At 35.0% G+C, this 22,939-nt stretch overlaps 1 protein-coding gene across 1 annotated transcript in view; it reads right to left on the reverse strand.

Moving 5' to 3' along the window:
• The window catches only part of LOC134529375 (cyclin-dependent kinase 17-like), a 223,353-nt gene extending 202,429 nt beyond the window's left edge, over positions 1-20,924 (reverse strand). Inside the window, exon 1 of the mRNA XM_063363372.1 lies at positions 20,092-20,924. Within this exon, the coding sequence (XP_063219442.1) occupies positions 20,092-20,230 (139 nt within the window). The 5' untranslated portion in view covers positions 20,231-20,924. The remainder of the gene's footprint in view (positions 1-20,091) is intronic.
• Between the last annotated feature and the right edge of the window lie 2,015 nt (positions 20,925-22,939).

The raw sequence follows: 22,939 nt of genomic DNA on the forward strand, positions 1-22,939 counted from the left end.
AAATAAGATAAAAATTAATAATCATGCACATCAAAATAATATAACAAGGACATAATCAACAATTCTAAATGGTTTTAATAAGAATGCAAAACCTAAAAATGAAAAATTTATAGGATGGGGCACATGTGGACATTGTCTACATGTGCCCCCTATGCACTGTACACATGTGCCCCAGCACCACTTTAAACAAACATGAAAATAAAAAGTGCATTCAGATTACGATCTGAATTTCATTGTTAATTTTCACAGTTAGATAAAATTACACTTTTTCATCAGGCAAATAATTGTAAAGATACAAATGCATACAATATTTGTGTTTTCCCAAGATATAAAGTTCTGAAAACTTACTTTTCATGAGTAAATCTAATTATTCAGCAATAGGAAACAAACAACAGATCTCAATAGGTTGAAATTTCATGTAAACATAGTGGGCAGTAGTGCCAACTGTGAATACAAGCCACATCAACATTTAATAAAAATAAAGGCGGGAAATTTGAACTGTCCACAACTACCCCATGTACACATGTGCTCCCCTCTCCCCTACTTCTGAGCATTAAATTACATTTTACAAGTTATATTTGAAATCTATGTAAAATTATGAATAAGTATGGTGAATTTCAGGATTTTACATTTTAATAACTGTTATTATAAATGTAAGTTGAAGCAAGATGTGTAACTAGACTTTGGTTGGGGATTAAAAAAAATTCCACCAAACAGAACGAAACTTTAAAGGGCTTTAAATTCCAAACTAGAGACAATATTCCAAAAATGATAAATACGGGTTATTATATTTGTCTGAAGATACCATGTATCAAATTTCATCTAAATCTAAGATGGTGGGGTGGGCAATGTGTATCTTGGTTGGATGGTCTGGCATGGAATGACCCTCCATACATTTGTATGAAAATAGCGTATTCATAATAAAAACCCATTTTCGCAATCTACAAACATATATTAACTTAAATTATGAAAAATGACCTAGCTTTAAAAATAACAAAACAGTAGGACAAGGATAAACATCATTCAACTTTTAACAATGAAACATATTTACTTTAAACCTAAATTTATATAAATTGTTTATTTCGTAAATAATTCCATGAAACATGATAAAATGGTTGATTTCCTAGAATAGGCGCTCATATGAAAAAAATATGAAAAATTTGAAAATTGTATTTTTGAGTACTAGGTACTGTTCCGAAAAAAATCATTAAGTGCTTTGAATGTTGCTAACTTAAAATAACCAACCATTTACAACAAATTACAGAATTTTAAATGTAGCTAACCTAACAGTATCAACTGTTCAAAAAAGTGAACAATTGGTAAACTAACTGAAATATGACAATGCTGTTTAGCAGTCATCAAACAGAATGAGAGGAGCTAATTTTCAGAATTTTCAATCATTTATTAAAGAACAGAGCCTACTCTAAAAAAAGTTCTTATTTAATATTTACAACATATGCTTTTAAATACTCTTTTATATATAAAAAATAATAATCATTTAAAATCATTAGTTGTTGAAGATATGTAACTTCTTTACTTAATACCCAGTAAGGTAAGTGTAACGGAAGTCGTCATCGCACCAGTAGTCGTCACTTATAAAATAAAAATTCATAACAAGTGCAAGAATGTAAAATCTCGCGTGTCGAACATATTAAAGTTCAGAGCAAGAGTCGTTTATTTTTTTTCTACATGAAGATTTCTAAACGCACACGATTGCAGATAGGGGATTCCCGTATCTAAGAAGTCGTGTAGGATACTCTAAGAAGCGAGATATACTGCTGCTGGTTTTTGTTAAGAAGGTAAGTAATTAGTTTTTTTAATAAACTGTGTTCCTGTTCCTTTCAGTGCAATGTTTGTGTTTGTTTGCTTCTGCGAAGTGTTTAGCATGATTTCTAGTACATTAAGTCTTAAGATTATATTCAACGATACAAAGAAAGGGGGGTGACGAGCACTGGATCACTTAATACTCATAAATCACCAGTTATCGTTATACCTGACGAACACTGGTACATGTCAGTTATTTTTAAAATTGAAAATTAGCAACTGCTAAAATGTATATTACATTATATTAAGTTTACTGTGCTTGCAAAACTTCCAACCAGTCATCAGGACCAGTAGTCGTCACGGGTGCGACTACTGGTACAGAACAATGACGAATACTAGAACATTAAATTTGACACATATATTATTGTTATAAAGCATTCAATTATCATAACTATGACTGCTTCAAAACTTACCCTCGTCAGTTAAATGCTTCCCTGATGTTATATAATATAATTTAAATATGGTATTTAAGCCTAAGCATTTTTTTTTGTTCATATGAAATCTGTAAATTAACACTAAAAAATCAGTGTTGCAGTGCCATGCTACGAGGAGGCATATTGAAATATGAGCCCCGCCAGATGGAAGAGGCTTTGCAGGCTGTGAAGGACGGGATGTCTATAAAACAAACTTCGGAAAGACATTGTGTTCCAAGGAACACTCTTTCCGACAAAGTATATTGGACGAAAAATGGGACCCGAGTCTTGGCTCAAGAAGGAGGAAGAGAGCATGCTAGTTGATTGGGCCCTTTCTCTCTGTAAAGCAGGATTCCCAATTACCATGGAGGATTTGCAGAATAGTGTGCAGCAGCTCACAAAAGAGTTGATGAGGCCATTTCCTTTTAAAGATGGCCGACCAGGTAGGTAATGGTGCACATCTTTTCTTAAAAGAAACCCAGCCTTAACACTGAGAACTGTCCAAACCTTGACTTCTAGTCAGGCTGCTGTCTCGCAGAAACAGATTTCAGCATGGTTTGAGAAAGTGTTTAAATATTTGGAGGAAAACAAACTGAAAGATGTTCTCTCTGATCCAAGAAGAGTTTTTATTGGAGACGAGTCAAAATTTTTCCTCAACCCTATATTATTGACTGGGAATGCAGCTGGTTAACTTTGCCCACCACTGCTGTGCTTGAAATATGAAAGACTGCCACAATATATTGTGGCAGGAATACCTTCTGAGTGGGGAGTGGGCAAGTCACAAAATGGTTGGATGACCGGTGAAGTTTTTTAACGAATTTTTGACGAACATATTTTACCCATGGTTGGTGAAGAAGGAGATAACTTTACCAGCAATACTGTTCATCGATGGCCATTCATCACACCTCACACTGAACAGCTGCACATTTTGCAAAGAACATGGGATAGTTTTAGTGGCATTATTACCTAATTCCACCCACATACTGCCACCAATGGATGTAGGAGTTTTCAAGCCACTTAAAAGTGGATGGAAAAAGGCATTTCATGAATGGCGACTGCAGCGTGTGGCGAACAAGGAAGACCCCACACTAAACAAGAAAGACTTTGCCAAACTGCTGGAAACTGCGATTGAGAAAGCTGCAACTCCAGAAATTTTACAGCACTCATTTAAGAAGAGTGGAATTTTCCCATGGAATCCTTCAGAAGTGGATGAGGACAAGTTCATTTCTAGACCCTCCAGTATCCCATGCACACCAACAGTTCTCTTATCTACACCCAAGACTCCAGTCAGTAATGTTTTTAGTTCTGAGATTATTGTGCATTTGGAAAAATTTCTTGGGAAAGAGAAATTGCAGCTTTTCAAGGAATCTGGAATTGTATGGCAGGGAGATGTAAAGGACATGACAATGTTTGAATATTGGAGACATGTGAAATCTTGTGATAAGGTCAAAATCAGCTCTACTGCCCAATATGAGGAACCACACACCCAACAAATTCAAGAAATAATCCCTGAAAGATCATCTACTCCTCCAACTGTTGTTGATGAAGTGGGCAGAGTCATTGAGGGCAATGTTTCATCATTTGATCCTGATACCATTCCATCAACATCGAAAGGTCTTTCTGCTATGCCCACAGAAAAAAAAAGAAATGTGCACCGAAAGAGAAAATTCCCTCTGTTGCTAGTTTGAGTGCCTGGCAAGATTATTTTTCCAAGAAAGAGAAGACCAAAATGGACTTGCAGAAGCAAAAAGAAGAACGAGCAGCAGAAAGATTGAGGAAGAGGCTGGAGAAGAAAAACAGAAAGCCAAAAAGAGGAAGGTGGATGAAAATTCTTCAGTTACATCAACATCATCGGAGGAAGAATTTGTTACTGTGGAATCTTCAGATGAATGGGTTGAGCAGCATGAAGAAGATAGTGTGGAGTTGGAAGAGGTGACTGATGAAAATTTGCGACCTGGATCGTTTGTACTTGTGACATTCATTGGTGGATAAAGGGGCGCTAAGAAATACAGATTTGTCTGCATTGTCCAAGACACTGAAGGGGACGAAGTTAAAGTAATGGGCACGCGAGCTCAGGATGATGGTAAAAAGGTGTTTGTGGCGAAAGAAAACTATGTTTCTTATGTAAATAGGTCACAAATAAATGGCATTCTACCACCACCATTTATGAGCCAGCAAGGTGCCAGGGTCAACTACAATTTTAATGGACATGTTGATGTTACTGAAAATTAAAGTTCAGAAAACTTATAGTTACTTATTGTAGAAGAGTAACTATTTTGAATTAATTTCCATGCATAATTGTATTATTTAAGCAGAATAGATAGTTGTTTAAATGTTATTTACTACCCATTGTGAATTTTTTAATAAATATAAGCATAAATTATCAGTTATCATGAATGTTTATTTATCATAAAAAGTTTGGTGTGTTTAATGTTTTTCTCACCATTTTTCTAGTGTTTCACACGTGTTATGTACCTATTAGTTTTATTAATATTGGCATGTTTATATTTGACAATGACCTATGCAAGAGTTGCCACAATGTATCTTTGTTGCAGCTTTATTAATTGTGACGGTATCAATATATAGGTAAGTTGATTCTTTTATAATTTTAATTAATTGTGTACATATTTTATATTATTAAATTAAAAAAATTCGTAAAATTAACTTCAAAAGTTTGAATAAACCTTTGAAATAAAATTTAGAACTAAAATGGTTTGTAATTATAATTACGAATCCATGATTGCTATCCATAAGTGCTGATACCACGAATGACGACTACTGGCACAAAGATATGACGAGCACTGGGAAAGACGAAAATTGGCATGCAGACTACTGGCACAAAATAACACTTTTTTTTAAATTAGAGATCTTCTATAATAATTGGTTTTTATCTAAAAGTGTTTAATATTATTGTTTAAGAAAGTTTGAGGTTAACTCAAACACATAACTAGCTGTATTACACCAACAAGGTTAGGTAGGCAAATTTTTTTGTAAAATTTTTCTTAGCATGACGACTACCGGTGCACTTACCTTAATCTCATTTAGATTTGTTTCCATAAAGGTTGTGAACATACTTTCTTCACAATTAGATGAGGACAGAAATATTCCTCGTATTTTAAAAGTCAGTTATACAAAATTTCACCTAGTCATACCAAAAATTCCACTTTAAGGGGTAGAAAAGGGTAAAAATCTTATGTAGACAGTGACATTTATTTTGTTTTGAAGTCATGTGCGCAAAATTTCATCAAGTTCAGAATAAAAATTTAAATTTGTATAAAAAACATGCAAACAAACACAAACTCTTTATTATATCTGTGGCTTGGTTCTAAAAGGGCCAATGTCAAAAATAACAGTTCCGAGATATTAACCTCTGAATATATGGTTTATTCTTAAAATATTAATTGCAAAGAAACTATGCACACCAATGTTATGATACTTTCTCAATACAAACTGGAGTCCATGATGAGTATAGTACACCAAGTCCAACTTCTCTAGACACATTAACCAAAAAAAAAGTAATGACATTGGCCCTTATTTCGTTCAAAATGGGTTAAAATTGCTGACAGGCCTTGAAAAAGCACACAAAATACAGAATTAGAACCTTTAACTACTTTTTAGACATATTAATTAGATGAAATAATTTCAGTTCTTATCAATTTAAGAGGACTCTTGAACATAATCAGTCAATGCACATTAACATATGAATAATTTCACTAATTAATATTCTTCTCCACCATGTATATTCTCTTACATTATGCTCAGTAAAAAACAGAAATAAATACATGTATTACATGTAGCCCAATAAAACAACAATCAAAATAAGCACATCCATTGTATCCACAAGGTTTTGGTTCGTATTAAACAGGTCTAACTTTCACTTTATTCAGTGTCTGCTTCATTTTCTTCACTGTCATCCAGGAGATACCCACCGGTAAGCTCAAAGGATGGTGTGAGTCCCTTCAGGAATGACTCATAAAATTGACGACTGTTGGGATGAATGTAAGGTAAGAGAGACTTAAAATAATTTACCTTCTCTACTGGAAGTGGTATAATGGCATACCTGAAATAAGACTTAAGGTTGGAAGCGAATTCCTTTTCTTGTGCCTTCGTGACAGATCAAGTGTCTTGAATTGTTCATCATCTTGGAAAGAATATTTGAACTTGATTGTATCGGAACATGAAGAATCATATCTCATCCACTTTATTCTCAACCAAGAAATTTTTTCTCCTTCGGTATCAACCTTCCGGTGAACATAATGATTGCTAAGCAATTCCTTGAAGTTCAAAAAGTCTTTCTGCTCCATTTCAACAACTGTTATGGGTGGACGTCGTCGTACCATTCGAATTAGGTTTGCCCAGTCTCTTTGAAGTTCTACATTTACTGTTGTGTTTTTCTTTGTTTTCTCAATTGCCGCATGTATCGTATCAGCTTCCATATGAGTATGGCCAGGCTCTAGGAGTTTATGATTGATGATCAGTGTTCTACCTTGAACGTTTACAGTTTTCACATGAGTCAGTAACATTACGGCCACGTAAATGTTGCGATTTTGGCCAGGACAGGAATCGCTGTGCATATTCACTTCTTCAATTGCATAAGGTATACTCTGCAGATACTTGTATAAACAAGATGAAATTTCCTGTCCACCTCTTGCTTCAATAGTTTCATCCCAGATTAATAAAGTAGCAGCAGATTTCTGGAGACCTGTCTCATATATTGTTAAGTTAAATGTCGAGAGTTGTCGTTTATAAAATGCTACTCTACTCACAAAAAGTGGGGTAGGGAGGCATTTCTGAAGATAAAATGACATTGTTATGCAGTTACTGTTACTTTTACTTAGCAATTTATCTTTCCTTTTTTCTTCATACCTATGAAGATTCTGCCAGCTCCAAGTGTATCTTCTTTTCTTTCTCAGCTTGTTCCAGAACAATTACATCCTTACTGGATTTAAGAAGTAACTAATACCGATCACATTTACCACATGTGTCATTTTTCGGCTTGAAATTCTGCTTTCAACAATTATCTATATCGATAACTGTCAAATGTTGCCAATATACATATTATTTTTAATTTTCATGATAATGTTTACATGTTTTTTCCAGCAACAGCGTATAAACATAAAGTAAATATCAGTATATGAGGGGTCACAATTGCCAATGTCATGCAAACTAAGCCAAATATCACAGTACTATAATGGCCAATGTTGACATTGGTCATTGCTTATTTAGCGCTTCAAAAGACAAATGTCAACATTGGCCCTTGTAGCACAAAATGAAGAATTAATTATTGTTGTGACTTTGGCCCCATCATAACCTGTATCTGCCACATGGTAAGTTACAGACAATGGCCATTATAGCACAAAATGCACCACATTTGAAAATGCACATTGGACTTAATAATTCATTTTTGTAAAAAATTGGCATTGGCCCTTTTAGAACCAAGCCACAGATATATACGTATATACACCTATTCATGTAAACCCAATCATTTTCGTTAATTGTATAACATTTATTTTTATTGTACGTAAAAAAATAAATGCTATAACCCAGCAACTTATTAATTGACCTTGGATATTTCCATTCCGCACAGCTCCTCCCTCCCTAACTTCCACCTCTCCTTCCCCCCCGAATCCTCTACAGGTAGGGGAGTGCCACTCCTCCCTCAAGGACAATGTACACGAACACACTTCACTCTCTTCGCGATGTGGCTGAAAGGTATTCCCAATAACGCAACACTGTATCGTGTAAACCGACCTGCGAAGCACTATCTCGGGAGCGGCGTATCCAGGCAGTGCACAACTGGCAACTGATCCCCTCCACTCTACTCCGCTAGAATCACGTGACCGCTGCCTGACACTGAGGTCTGCGCAGGTCGAAAACAAAGTTGCCGGATTATACCTATATGCCCACCTAGTGTAAAATAACAACAATGGACTGAGATGAGTATTTAAAGTTATTATTATAATACTTAAACAAATAACAAATAATGAATATGATTTTCTTTAACTATGGTTATAAAATGTAATAATGAGTCATATAAGAAAATTTAAAACAAGAGTTGCAAAGGATGTGGGTTTATCCCACATTATATCAATCATCAGCCATTTATATTACTGCAATGCTGGATCCATTAACCAAAAGTGTGAATTTGTAACTATTTCTTTGTGTAACTATTGAAGTTTATAGGTCATTCTCACGAAAGTGGCTAAAACAGTTTCCCGTGGATATTGTGATGTTCTACATATGGATTAAGTGTATTGTACCTATATTTTTAAATTGTATATGATAAAAGTTTTGTGTTTCAGTAACTTTCATCCTGCAAAGTATTTTTAAACTATAATTTAAAAAATTTCAATATGTAAAAAGTACATTACCATGGCTGTCCCTCACTGCAGTTCCAGAAGTAAATTAATTGTTTTCATAACCATTTTTATAAGTAAAATATTTTTTTAATATTTAATTTATTTTAGAAAAGCATATTCTTCTGATACGTATTGTCTCAGAAAGCATTTATTATAAGCATACAAATATAAATGCTTTAAACAATGTCCACAAAATAATTTCTATTACTATGGTCAGAAGAAAAAAAAATTAATATCTGACTATGTAATGCTGTTTGCAAAGGCCACAAGGTCTCTTTGTATTCTCTACAGCTGCCATATTGAAATGAGTTGGTTTTGGGAATGTGCAATGAATTAGTGTGTACATATTTTTCAACATGAAATAAGCATGTAAGCAGAGTACCTTTTACATTATACATTACCATGGATGTTTTAAAAAAGTATATAATTATAATATTTCTATAAATGTTACTTAAATGTGTACATAAGCTATTTCTTTACTCTATAAAGAGGGCATAGATATAACCTTAATCTGTAGGCAGTGAACCTATCAAAAGCATGGTTTCTACATTACCATAGCTAACATTACCATGGGCCATGATAAATGCATTCAACTATGGTAATGTTATAAATACATGGTAATGTTTTACCCACTAATATAATTCTGTCTAACATCTGCTTCTACAAGCTAGTGCTCAAAATTATTAAGTATATAAGTTTAAAACTTGAATTAGGTTAAATAATTAATTTTGACCAAATAAAAGAAATTCTATCATGGATAAGGGTACCTAACTTAACTATTCGCATACAAATGATTTCAGGGGCACAATATGGTTTACTGTACATTTGCATATGAAATATTCAGAAGGTTCTTTAGGTGCTACTTAGCTTGTAATATTTAGATAAACACTGTTCATTCTTCCTTATGGTTTTCATTTTATTTTCATAGGACTTAGCTATGGCGAAGAAAAATCAAAACAAAATAACAGAGGCAGAGAAATTAAGATTGAAAAATAAGTGTGAACGAAAAAGAAGAGAAAGAATAAAAAATGATCCAAAGGCATACAAAGAAGCTTTGAAAAAGAGAAAGATAGGTATTTAAAGAGAAAAAAAGTAGGCCAGTGGCCTATTTCATAAAACTACAAGTCTACAAGTTACTAGTTACAAGTTACAAGGGAATTTCTTACAAGTGTGAATCTGAAGTGTTTCACAAAGAAAGTTGCTTGACTTGTAGAAGTTGGTGCACTTGTACACATACCTACAAGTTTACGAGTCAGCTGTTTATTGTTCGTGTTTTGATTATGTAACGAATTTGTAGGTTATAGTTGCGAAGTATATGCTGATAAAAATGATTTCATTGACAGCATTTACAAATGTTTTGATACATCTGTGTACTGTTGCTTTGGAAATACCATGCATATCTCCAACTGCATGGTACTGTCCGCCATTTCCCAACAAATGTAGAGAGACAAATATTTGTTCCCTTGCAGATAACGATTTATTTCTTAGTGTAGGGTGATACAATATATGACCTATATCTTGTACTAGCTCCTCCAGTTTAACAGCACTCATATGGAACATTTCGTTATAATCAAATACCATGCCAAGTCCCATGTTCAACCTCTCTCTAAAATTAAGTGGTCGCCTCATAACCTCAATATCTATATCATCTTCATCAGAATCGGTAAATATAATAATATCCATTGTATTCTAAGATGTTATATTATCATTCTATACACAAGCATAGACTTATTAATGATTTACAACTAATATAATTGGACTTACACAATATTCTACCTATGTATTGACACTGGTAGCAATTTCTTACAAGTTACAAATGCTTGCTAGCTACAAGTTTGTTTATGAAACAAAAACATTTATTTACTTGTAAAATTAACTTGTAACTTGTAGCATTTCACTTGTAACTACAAGTATTTACTTGTAGCTTTATGAAACAACATTATCAAAGTTTTTACAAGTTACTAGCAAAGTTACTTGTAACTTGTAGACTTGTAGTTTTATGAAATAGGCCACAGATTAAAATGATAGATTTGACAGAATGTGAAAAAATAATCCAAAGAAAAAAATGGCGCATGAACAATCAAACCCATAGTTATAAACTAAAAGCCTTGAAATCTCTCACTACACCTCCAGCAAGTGTAGAACCACGCGAAGAAACTAGGCCAAATGATATTAGTTCACACTCTCAAACTAGTACTACTAGTGGCGTAAACAAGCAATCTCAGAATGTGCCTGTTAAGGAAAATTGTGATAATAAGCTTTCATCTGGAGGAAGTTCACGAAAGGAGGCTGGATATTGCCGTATCAAACGGGACAGGGCTAAGGTATATCGCCGCCTGGCAATCGCAGAGAAAGAAATTAAGAAATTGAAGACAACAGTGGAACGTTATAAGAAAAGATATTCTAGATCTGAAGATAAATCTAAAAAAACAAAAGAGCTAACTCTAAAAGTAAAGTGAAGGAAATCGTAAAGAAACAGGTAGTATCTCATGAAGTGAAAAGAAGACTTTTATTTGGAACAGCAATTGAAAATGAACTTGCTCACAGTTACCGAAGAATGAAAGCTTACAAGGAAAAGCAAGTATTTCGAAAATCATTTCTGGGCGGATTTTGAAAAAATATAGATGTCTAAATGTAGCTCAACGATTTTTGTCATATAAAAGATTGTCAAGACTGAAAAAAATGGAAAGAAGTTCTCTTGTTTACGAAAGAAATTCCCATGCAGTGAATGCGTATATTCTGAATTTGGAAAATAATATACAAGAGTTTAAGGAAAAGTATGAATATTCAAGGGTTTGTCCAGGGAAAAATGATGTGATTGTCTTGAAAAGCAACGAGACATCAAAAAGGTATCTCAATGACTGTCTGAGAAACCTCCACACGAAGTTTTGCAAAACCACTGGCATGAAAATAAGTTATTCAACATTTTGTTGATACCGTCCACAATGGATAGTCGAAGCCAAAGCTCAAAGTAGAGATACCTGCTGCATCATTACAAAATTCTGACAGAAAAAAAAACCAAATAAAGTTATACAGAAGATCATGTGTCCAGAACCAAAAGAGGAATGTTTTTTGAAAAGCTGCAGTAATTGCAAAGAAAAAGTACCACCTTACAGAGATTCTGACTTAGCACAGCCAATTTCATACAAAAAAAGGATGAACAGAAAAGAAGAAAGGGAAAATTCAACAACTAAAATGAAAATATTGGTTCAAAGAACAATCAAAGAAACTATCAACCTGATAACAGCTGCAGAACTGGGTCCATATGCAATAATGGCACATCTGCTAACTATTTTGAAAACATTTGTGACAGATAAAATAAGTGAAATGCACTTTATTAGTGACAGTCCTGCAACACAATACAAAAATAAGTTATTCTTTCAGCTTATCGGAACTGTAATTCCCTCAAACTTTCCAAATGTCATCAACATTTCTTGGAACTACACTGAAGCTGGGCACGGCAAGGGTGCACCTGATGGTGTAGGTGCGACTTTGAAGAGGACAGCAGACCGAATGGTAGCTCAGAACAAAGACATGGAATTGTTTGAAAGTTTTGCCCGAGCTTTGAAGGATAACATTACAGGGATATACATAAGGAGCATAAGTGAACATGAAATTATGCGAATGAAAACTGAAAATGAAGAGTGTATGACTACATTGGCTACCTTCAAAGGTACTATGAAAGTACACCAAATCAGATGGACTGCAAGTTATCCTAGAGTCCTGAAACTCAAGTCTTTAAGTTGTTTTGAATCTAATGGAGACTGTAATCATTACAACCTTGGCCATGTGAACATTTCAAAAAATTTTGAAGGTATTGTAAAAAATAAGGCAAACTAAACCGGTAATCTAAGCAAACAAAATGTTGTGAAGGCTGCTTCTACAACTGCTGAAATGGGTAAATATGAAATTTATCAAGTAAATGTTTATTGTATGGTAATTTTTAAATAGTAGGAATACACCTGGAGGAAAGGAACAAGTTCTGTCCAATAATATCTGTTAAAATTGTAAAATATAGAACACTATAAGATAATGAATGCCACTAAATACAGGAGAAGTTGTTGATATTATCAAGGATGAAGTATCAAGTTTTGTGAAAGTGAATGCCATGGAACCTTCTGGCATCAAAAACTATTTCAGATGGCCACACCGTGAAGACATTCATACCTACCCATATTCTGATATTATACGGAAAATCAGTCCACCTAATCCATGTGATAGCCGTGGAAGCCAGTTCAAGTTTGACTTTTAAAATCTATAGAAACATTGTTTAGTATCAGATATTACACAACATTGATTTAGCAATTATGAAATACGTAGTTATTTAAGAGATGTTATGGCTTCAGATAGACCATGTTTGTTATTTTTATTTTATTTTAAAATACAGTGCATTTGTGTGTACAATATAGCACGAAGAGTAATGGTAGGCTTAGTAATATGTATTACATTTTGTAATATGTATTACATTTTGTAATATGTACCATGGTAACCTTAAATGTATTTTTCTAAAATATTTTTATTATTTTTATATATATATACACATTGTACATTGTTCGCATGTTGCATTTATATATTTAATAACTTATAACATTTACTATATGTATTTTTTTTTTTTTTAATTTTATTGAACATTACCATGGATAACTGATACATTACCATGGAGCTATAAATTAAGAAATAATTTTTACATATAATAAATATGACGTTCGATTTTGGCTACTAATTGGAATGAGTCTACCATGACCATGTACACAACTGAATTTTTTTTTAAATTTTAGGAGCTACTTGTTGAGTAAAATCAATGAACCAAATATGCCACTTTCGTGAGAATGACCCTTATAAGATGTGTTCAAAAATATTTTTGCTATCATAGTGATTTATTTGGCACACCAATACACTTAATATGTCCACCGGTGTTAATGTAAGCAAATATATTTAGGTTAATACCGCCACACACAGACAACTTCAACACCAACACGCCAAAAGAAGTTAAACTCAGAGCGGTAAGAAACATTGTAATTACTGCAACCAAACATTGCACAAACTTTTCTAGCCATAATAAATAACCACAACTGCAGAGAATTTGGAAAAATTTTACATTCTAAATGGCCAAAATACCCTTATCACAAATGCACTAACGCAAGTAGGATCAAGCGCTGCCGCTAGAATGTGTTGAATAACATGTAGCTCATTTTGATGACTGTCCTATTTATTTTAATACAATATTTGTTGTAGGTCTTGATTATCATAATTTAGACTAAAATTCTAACCGGTCAGGTTTGGTATGTTATATAGTCTACCGGTTTTCCAATAGTTAAAATTGAGACTCTTTGGGATCAATTTTTCCCTGTATCAAGGGGTAGACTACAGTCCCGTCTGATCTGGTCTATTTTGCGATACCAGTATTTTGTTTCTCATAATTTACCACTTTTCACCTAACTTTTGTTTTACGGCTTCATGAAGTTTTATAAAATCAAGAGCACACCATGTAATTTCACACCACATCTACAGACATAATTTTTTAAATAATGAAATAATGAATTATATTGCAAAATAAACTAGAGCAGGGGCATTATTGTCTAGTCTACAACCTGCAAAAAGTTTAGAATTCAAAAATTAAATAAGTGAAAAAAATGTTTATAGTTCCCCCCCAAAACCCCCATATTCCAGTACATCCCATAAGAATATGGCAGTGGTAACGAGGTAACCAACGCCATATTGACAATATAATCAGCATTGGTACCGTATTTTGGGGTTAAGTGATACAGGAGGGTGAAGTGATACAAAACTTTCAATTTTATGAGAAAAAAAATTTCCCAAGCACAGATGTCTCTACAATCACAAAACAACAATGCACTGTATTCATCAAAGCATGTTCTATATCTTTGGAAAATCAGCTTGGTGTTCCCACCTTTTTCTTGCCCAGTAGAGAGGTTATAATCAGAGTTCTGTTTATGTGTTTTATTTAGTTGACATTGGATCTAACATATTTGCTGTATTTACTACAAAAAATAACTACTGTAGCCAGGTAAGATACATTGTTTAGCAACATTACTTGATATTTATATTTTGTTCCGTAAATTTATTTTTGAATATTAAGGTATTATTTGTTTTATGAACACTTTAAGTGGTGAAGTGATACACTGTCTCACTTCATCCCAACAAGTATTTTTAGTTTATTTTATAAATTATTTGTCTTTGTTCCAGAGCGAAATAATGCCGAGACACTACAAAATACCACCGGGGTCAAAGCCTTATGTACCTGTCAATTTAGAAAATCTGGAAAAGGCTGTTCAAGAAGTGAAAAACAGAAAATTTCATTCAGAGAAGCAGCTAAAAAATACAACATTGATAAGATGAAGATTTACAGAAAATTTAAAAACATTAAACAGAGAAAATATGGAGGACAGACAACGTTAAGTGATGTTGAAGAAACTATTTTGAAAGGTAAGGCTAAGTGTTTGATCTTATGGACTATAATTATTTCAAAGATAGGGCTTGACTTCATCTGTACCTACCTAATTCATATTTTTTTTGTTTCAGAGAAACTGATCATTCTTGGAGAATGGGGATTTCCAAAGACATATATGGATCTACGATTTTTTGTGAAAGGGTATTTGGATTCTTTGGGAAGGCATATTCGTAAGTTCAAGAACAACCTTCCTGGATATGACTGGGTTGTTTCATTTTTGCGAAGGAATAAAAACAAATTAACTGCAAGAATGTCAGAAAATATCAAGAGAGCACAGGCAGCTGTATCTACAGACACATTAAACGAGTATTTCAATAACCTTGAAATAACAATGAGTGGTGTACATCCTATGAGTGTTGTAAATTTTGATGAGACTAATCTTACTGATGACCCAGGGAGTAAGAAGATTATTTGCAGGAGAGGTAAAAATCACCCAGAGAACATAACAGACTATACAAAGTCATCAACATCACTGATGTTTTCCTGTAGCGGAAAAGGAACTCTTCTTCCCATTTACGTAGTTCATAAAGCAGAAAATCGATATGACTCTTGGAGAAATGGAGGCCCCACAGGGACAAGATGTACGAAAATGGATGTACGAAAATGGGTGGTTCGATCAAAAAAATTTTGAGGAGTGGTTTTTTACTATCTCACTACCTTATCTTCGAAAACAGCCTGGCCCCAGGGTATTAATTGGATATATTCTTAGCAGCCATTTCTCTGAAGCAGTCTTAAGATCATGTTTTGAGAACAATATAACTTTTACAACTTTACCAAAATATTCAACACACTATGCGCAGCCATTAGATGTGGCCTTTTTTCGGCCGCTAAAATCTGAGTGGAGAAAACTTCTCCAATCTTGGCGAAACCAGGGAAACCGTGTAAGTTTAAGCAAAGTCCACCTCCTTGTCTTCTCAAGAAGTTTGTAGACAGTATTCAGAACACTGCTACAGAAAACATGAAAAGTGGATTCAGGAAATCAGGCATTGTTCCTTTGGACCGCAATGAAGTTCTCAAGCAGCTGCCTAATGAGGGTGTGGATGCAAATCCCATTGAAAATGCTATGGAAAAGAGCCTCATTTCTATTCTTCAGGAGATGCGTTATGGAAAGAACAGACAGCAACTGAGAACCAAAAGGAGTGGGAAACTTCAAATGAAGCCAGGCAGAAGTGTGACAAACAAGGACTCTAGCAGTGAATCAGATCCTGATGATCTATCTGGCTCTGATGTTCATAAAGAACAAGAAAATGACACTAGTGTATTACCAGATTACATGCATATAAGAGAGGGAGATTTCCTCTAAGTCAAATTGAAAGATTCAAAAACAAACAAGGAAAAACACTATGCTGCTCAGGTTTTGGATGTGATGGCAAACCACAACAACACTGCAAGAACAGTCAGTGAAAGTAAAATTTCTAAAATATTATAGGAATCACAAGGACACATTTGTGTGGCCAGACATAGCAGAAAAAAGTGTAGTTTATCCTCATGAAGTCATTTCCAAGCTACCTCAACCAAATGTGCTTTTTTATGGACGTTTGCAGTTTCCTTATAACATTTAGTCAGATTATTTCTGTTTTGGTATTTGGATTGTCAACACTGTGTTCAGATTGGTCAATTTTAATATGTGTGATATATAGTAGGTATTTTGAGTAGGTACTGATTACTATTATTTTTTGTTTGATACCTATCAAACTTCATGTATTCCTTAATCTTTTAATTATGAGAAACAAAAATGTGCTATAAGAGCCAGCAGTTATGCTAACATATGCTTAAACATGCCTATTTTACTCTCTCATACTCAGTAAAGTAATAATAAACTATAAAAATAGTCTCTCTTCACCCCAGCATTCCACAGTAGTGATACACAATGCATTACTTTTGTCTGTATCACTTCACCCCAAAACATGGGTTCAAGTGATACACTCTATTTTTATTGTTTTAAAAAGTAAAATTTAAATTAAAAAAATTAACTCATAATGGGAAAACACAGGAAAGGGTAATTAAATATGTAGAGTAGCGGTATATGCGAAAAAAAATGCTAAAAATCCAAAAATACTTTTATTCTATGCTCTTTCACTTCCTCTTTTCAAATCAACCGGCGGAGATAAGAAATTCCAAATACTTTAGGAGATATCAAATTTTTTAATTTTGAACTTGTAGAGTAGCTGTATTTGCGGAAAAAAAAAAATTCTAAAAATCTGAAATTACTTTTATTATATGCTCTTTCACTTCCTCTTTTCATTAAAACCGGTGGAGATAAGAAATTCCAAATACTTCAGGAGATATCAAATTTTTTAATTTAGCAATACAACACCTGTACAACCATTCGAACGACGCCATTTTTGTTATTTTGCAGTGTGTTCGTGAATGCGTAATAAATAAAATCGTCGATTAGGTCAGGTCAGTTACATTATTAATACCTACTTTCAAACTAAGCGGACATAAAAAATAATGTGAATTAATTTTAATGGCTGTTTAGTTTTAAAATATTTATAATGTAACTGAGCTGACCAAACAAACCGGGACAAAGGATGAACAGTAGGAACTAAAATGGTCGATTAGGTCAGGTCAGTTACATTATGAATACTTTCAAACTAAGCGTACATTAAAAATAATATGATTTAATTTCAATGGTTCTTTAGTTTTAAAGTATTTATAATGTAACTGACCTGACCTAACAAACCCGGACAAATGATGAACATTAACAACTCACGTAAAAATTTTTTTGTAACTTATTACTTGCGCAACAATATCCAAATAAAAAATAAGACTTTAAAATTAGAAACTTTAAAACCCCACCTAAGTTGGAGGCGGGTACATTTCCTTTGCCATTAGAAGGAAATGATGTAGTTGTTCACCTACGTCGCGATACCTCCGACGGAACATTAATAAATAAATAAATAATCACGTAATGGTTCATTTGAATACTGGCCAATCACAAAACTGTCACGTGACAAAATTGTCCAATAAGAAACATAATAGAAACTCGTAAACAAGAAACAATGGTAATCGCAGCATGAATACGGTGGTATTGTGATGAAAATTAAAAAATTTAATATCTCCCAAAGTATTTGGAATTTCTTATCTCCGCCGGTTGATTTGAAAAGAGGAAGTGAAAGAGCATAGAATAAAAGTATTTTCGGTAAATATGTATTGTACGGATTAGTGCCAAAAAAATTGTACAAATATGAAATAACTTTCATTATATGCTCTTTTACGTCCTCTTTTCAAAACCGCCTGCGGAGATTAAAAATTCCAATTACTTTTGGAGATATCGCCGTTCTTATTTTGCAATACAAGCCCTATCTAATCATTCAACAGACGCCATTTTATATTTTGCCGTGTGTGAGTGAATGCCTAAATAACAGAAATTTTACATTAGGTAAGGTTAGTTACATGATAAATACTTCAAAATAAACGGAAATTAAAAATAATATCAATTAATTTTACTTGTATAGTTTTAAGTATTTATAATGTAACTGACCTGACCTAACAAAACGGGACAAAGGTAGATTAGGTCAGGTCAGCTACAGTATAAATACTTTGAAACTGAACGGACATTAAAAATAATAAAAATTAATTTTAATGGTTGTTTAGTTTTAAAGTATTTATAATGTAGCTGACCTGACCTAACAAACCGGGAAAAAGGATGAACAGTAGGAACTCACGTAATTTTCTTTTTACGTGATGTAGTCGTTCAACTACGTCGCGAAAAAAAAATAATACTTCTAAACAAGCAACAATGGTAAAAACGCGGGAAGCCTACGATTCACTCATCCTTCTGGACATACCCGAATACTCACGTTGGCAAGCCTTCTTTCAACAGACGAGAGGCAAACGCCCGATCGTGCATCTTCGGTTTTTTGTTTGTTTGTTTATTGTAAATAAATATGCAACTCATGAAAACTAATGGTCAATTAGGTTATGTTAGCTACATTATAAATACTTCAAAACATTGTGGATGGTTGATTTGTTTAGGATAGCTACATTAAAAATACTGTGAAATCATGTAAACGGTTTCCTAGCACTGGATAGCTACATATTAAAATGTTATTTGCTAAGCAACCATAAAATGATTTTACAGTTTTTTTAATGTAGCTATACTTATCTAATATAACCAACCATCTACAATGTTTTAAAGTATTTTTAATTACTTCTTGCTAATTTTAAGAAAAGAAGGCTTGCCAATGTGAGTATTCGGGTATGTCCAGAAGGATGTGTGAATCGTAGGTTTCCCGCTTAACGCCGCATCAGTGCACAACATGAAAATTAAAAAATTCCATTTCTCCTAAAGTATTTGGAATTTCTGATCTCCGCCGGGTTTAATGAAAAGAGGAAGTTAAAGAGCACAGAATAAAGGTATTTTCGGATTTTTAAAATTTTTTTTAAAAAAAATCGCCAAAAAATGAATATTAAAAAATTCGATATCTCCAAAAGTAATTGGAATTTTTTATCTCCGCAGGCGGTTCTGAAAAGAGGACGTAAGATAGCATATAATTAAAGTTATTTCATATTTGTACGATTTTTTTGGCGCTAATCCGTACAATACATATTTACCGGATTTTCGGATTTTTAGCATTTTTTTTTCGCATATACCGCGACTCTACATATTTACCCAGGAAAGTTTTATTGAAAGACTAGTACCAACAAACATAGTCTAAACATATTTTACACTGTGTTACACTGTCTTTGAAGTTTAAAACTGTATCACTTCACCCCAAAATACGGTATGGAATTGAGATATAGACAAGTCCCCTACTTGAAATGTCACAATGTCCTTTAAACAAATGATTCAAAAACATGTTAGGAATTTTAAATAAGGATTTTGTGATATTAAATATTTTTTTTCTCTGAAACGTGGCTCTCCTTTAGGATTACCGATTACTTTTTGTAAAACATCTTTAAAGCAGAATATAAAAATCGGTTCCCTGGGCTATGAATTAACTAATTAAATATAGCAGTAACCAATAACAAAAAGTAATACCAACCATTTTGTAAAATCATTAACAAAAAAACTTACCTAGAGTAAGACTCTTAGATGCTTTCATTGAGCTTTTCCTTCGTCTATCGCCAAAGGTTGCAAACCAGGTTCCAATTTTGTGGCTTCCACTTGTAAATGAATTAAATGTATTACTTTTCTGTAAAGTTTTTATATCCATTGTACATTTGGATTCAACTATATAAGTGTTCACAAGCACACTATTTCTTATTATAAACACACTACATCTCAAGGATAAGCATTTTTAAAACAAGTGTAATAGTGTCTCAGTAATGTATTATAACCGACAAAGAGTGAATAGGCCTAACCAAACTGGCGCCAACTTTGTCTTGCACGAACATACACGAAGTTTTAACAGATATAACCTCTTATGGATAACACACGATAGTAGAAAAAGTTGTTTTGAAACATAGATTCAAGTCAAACACTACAGCGGATTTTTTTCAAAAGATATTTTAACGCCGGACTTCATTTTCATCCCAAAACCTCACTATTCCAAACGACACTAGGAATCATGTTTCGTAAGTGATTCACTTTTACTAGAAATGAGAATATACTTATCAATAACAGCACTAACAAGTTTTAATTAAAGGCACATAAAAGATGGAATTCCTCAAATATTTAATAACATTCACGTCTACCAAAAGTTTTCCACGTTAAATGTTGTTATATATTCCTCCGCCCCTTTCCGGTACTGCTAACTAAAACTGTACACACTAATCACAATGGCACGTTCACAAACAGTATCGGAAATTCTACTTTACAGTACTTAGGCTGAATTTCCTTTTATAACGTGGCTAAGTTAACTAACTGTTAATTTTGGTTTACGCTTGAAATATTAAAGACTCATAAACGATGCGTAACGGGTTGCATTTCAAATAAAATACTAAAATAAAATAAAAAATTGGATGGGTTTGTGTTGCAAAAATGTATAATTTTATTTATATATAAAATATATGTCTGTGTGAGTGTGTGTGTGTGGATGTGTGATCTTGAAAATTTTGATAAAATATTGAGGGACATTGTTCCCAAGAGCAATTCTCCTGTGTGACATTGACTTGTCGCAGGCAAAGAGGAGGAGCGGGAGCGGTCCCCGAACAGGGGTCGCTGCCCAAGAGCAGGGGGAGATCGGGCAGAGGTGAGGAGCGGGAGCGGTCCCCAAGTTGGGGTCGCTGCCCAAAAGCAGGGAGAGATCAGGTAGAGGGGGGGGGGAGAGAGCGGGAGCGGTTCCCGAGATGGGGTCGCTGCCCAAGGGCAGGGGGGGGGGGGGAGAGTGGGAGCGGTTCCCGAGTAGAGGTCGCTGCCCAAGAGCAGGGAGAGGTAGGGGTAGGAGCGGTCCTCCAGAGAGGTCGCTGCCGAATCAATACTGCTCAAGAATTCTGTCACTTTTATTTGCCCAGAAATCCTGGGAAGAGCTTTCTGCCTGGCTTAGCTCAGCCAGAGTAAATATACAAGGTATGTACATATTCATCAGGGAGGGCACCTCTGTACCCTTCCTGTGCATACATATTCGAATTACAATAATATTGACATTCACTTGTATAATGTAAAGGCTTCTTGTTACAATACTGGGTCTTTACATATTTGTCCTGAATTAGGCTGGGCAGGTAGACAAAGTTTCCTTAATTTACATTCCTCTTAGTCTGCCATCTAGGGGCGGGTGGCGAACTAACTTTCCTCCCCATAGATTATGTAGGATGGGTGGCGCACTTGGGGCTTGTGCTATCATACCAGCCGAGGCCAAAATGGTGGACATGACAAATCGCCCCCCTCCCTCTGTGGCCTTGGCTGGGATCGTTGCACATGCCAGGAGTCAGCACGCTGGGCTTCAGTCCCAGGGCTGGCTCCTCTACACTGGCCACTACACTTCGCGGAGGTTAGTCGGTAGCGGGCTGGTCTGCCCAGCCGTTCCCATGGTCGTAGGGTCCTGGAGGTAGTTGTCCTGGTGGAGAGGGGCTATTAAGTTCCTGGGGTTCGGGGTTTTTGGACAGATCTGTTTTCCGTCTCCATGGCTGCAGGTGAATCCTGTTCTGGAGAAACCATATTCCTCGGTCTGGAAAAGGCTCTTTCTTCCAGTGGCATCTTGCCTTTGAGAGGGCGCCGCTCAGCGGCTGTCTCCATGACTGCATGGTCGATGTCCCCTTTGGGGTTCCTCCTTTCTGGCACCACTGAAAACCACTGCCCGAGTTATTTTGGCTTAGCTTGGTTGTGGCAGAGCGAAGGGAAGGAGTTTCTTGAGGTCTCTGGTCCCCTTGTGTCAACACAACCATAGGTTGGTCTCTGTGTTGTTCAGTGCAGATTCCAGGATTAGGGTTAACACCACTTTGATTAGGGGCATTCCGGTCACCCATTCCTTTGGTGCCCCAGTCAAGGGTACGGCGGGACGTTCGTCCGAAGTGTATAGTTTGATCTTCAAAGTCCAATATCGCCTGCTGCTGCGTGAGCCAATCTTGGCCCAGCACAAGTTCTTCTCGAAGGTCCTTTGCGACTAGACATGGGATCTCCATCTCCACATCGGCTATGCAGCATTGTACCACAGCATTGCCCAGTAAGGTCATGGTGGATCCCTGGGTGGCAAGCTGTGCCATTTGGGGTTGGGAATTAATAGGGGTCCCTATTATCTGCACAACACTCTCGCGCACATAATTAGTGGTGGCGGCTGAGTCGATAAGAGCCTGAATGGGCTGTGAGTCCAGTTGCACCTTGACTCTTGGCAGTTCTTGTTGTGGGTGGTGCTGTACACACATAAGGCTCGGAGTCGGTCTACCTTCGAGCCGAGCTTGGGAGTTGAGGTCTTCTACCTTCGGTGTAGGGGTAGGGCTCGTTGGCACCACTCTTTCCCTCCAGGGGTCTACTGTGTTGCTGTTCC

Source organism: Bacillus rossius, chromosome 2, assembly GCF_032445375.1.
Source record: "Bacillus rossius redtenbacheri isolate Brsri chromosome 2, Brsri_v3, whole genome shotgun sequence".
Taxonomy (NCBI): domain Eukaryota; kingdom Metazoa; phylum Arthropoda; class Insecta; order Phasmatodea; family Bacillidae; genus Bacillus; species Bacillus rossius.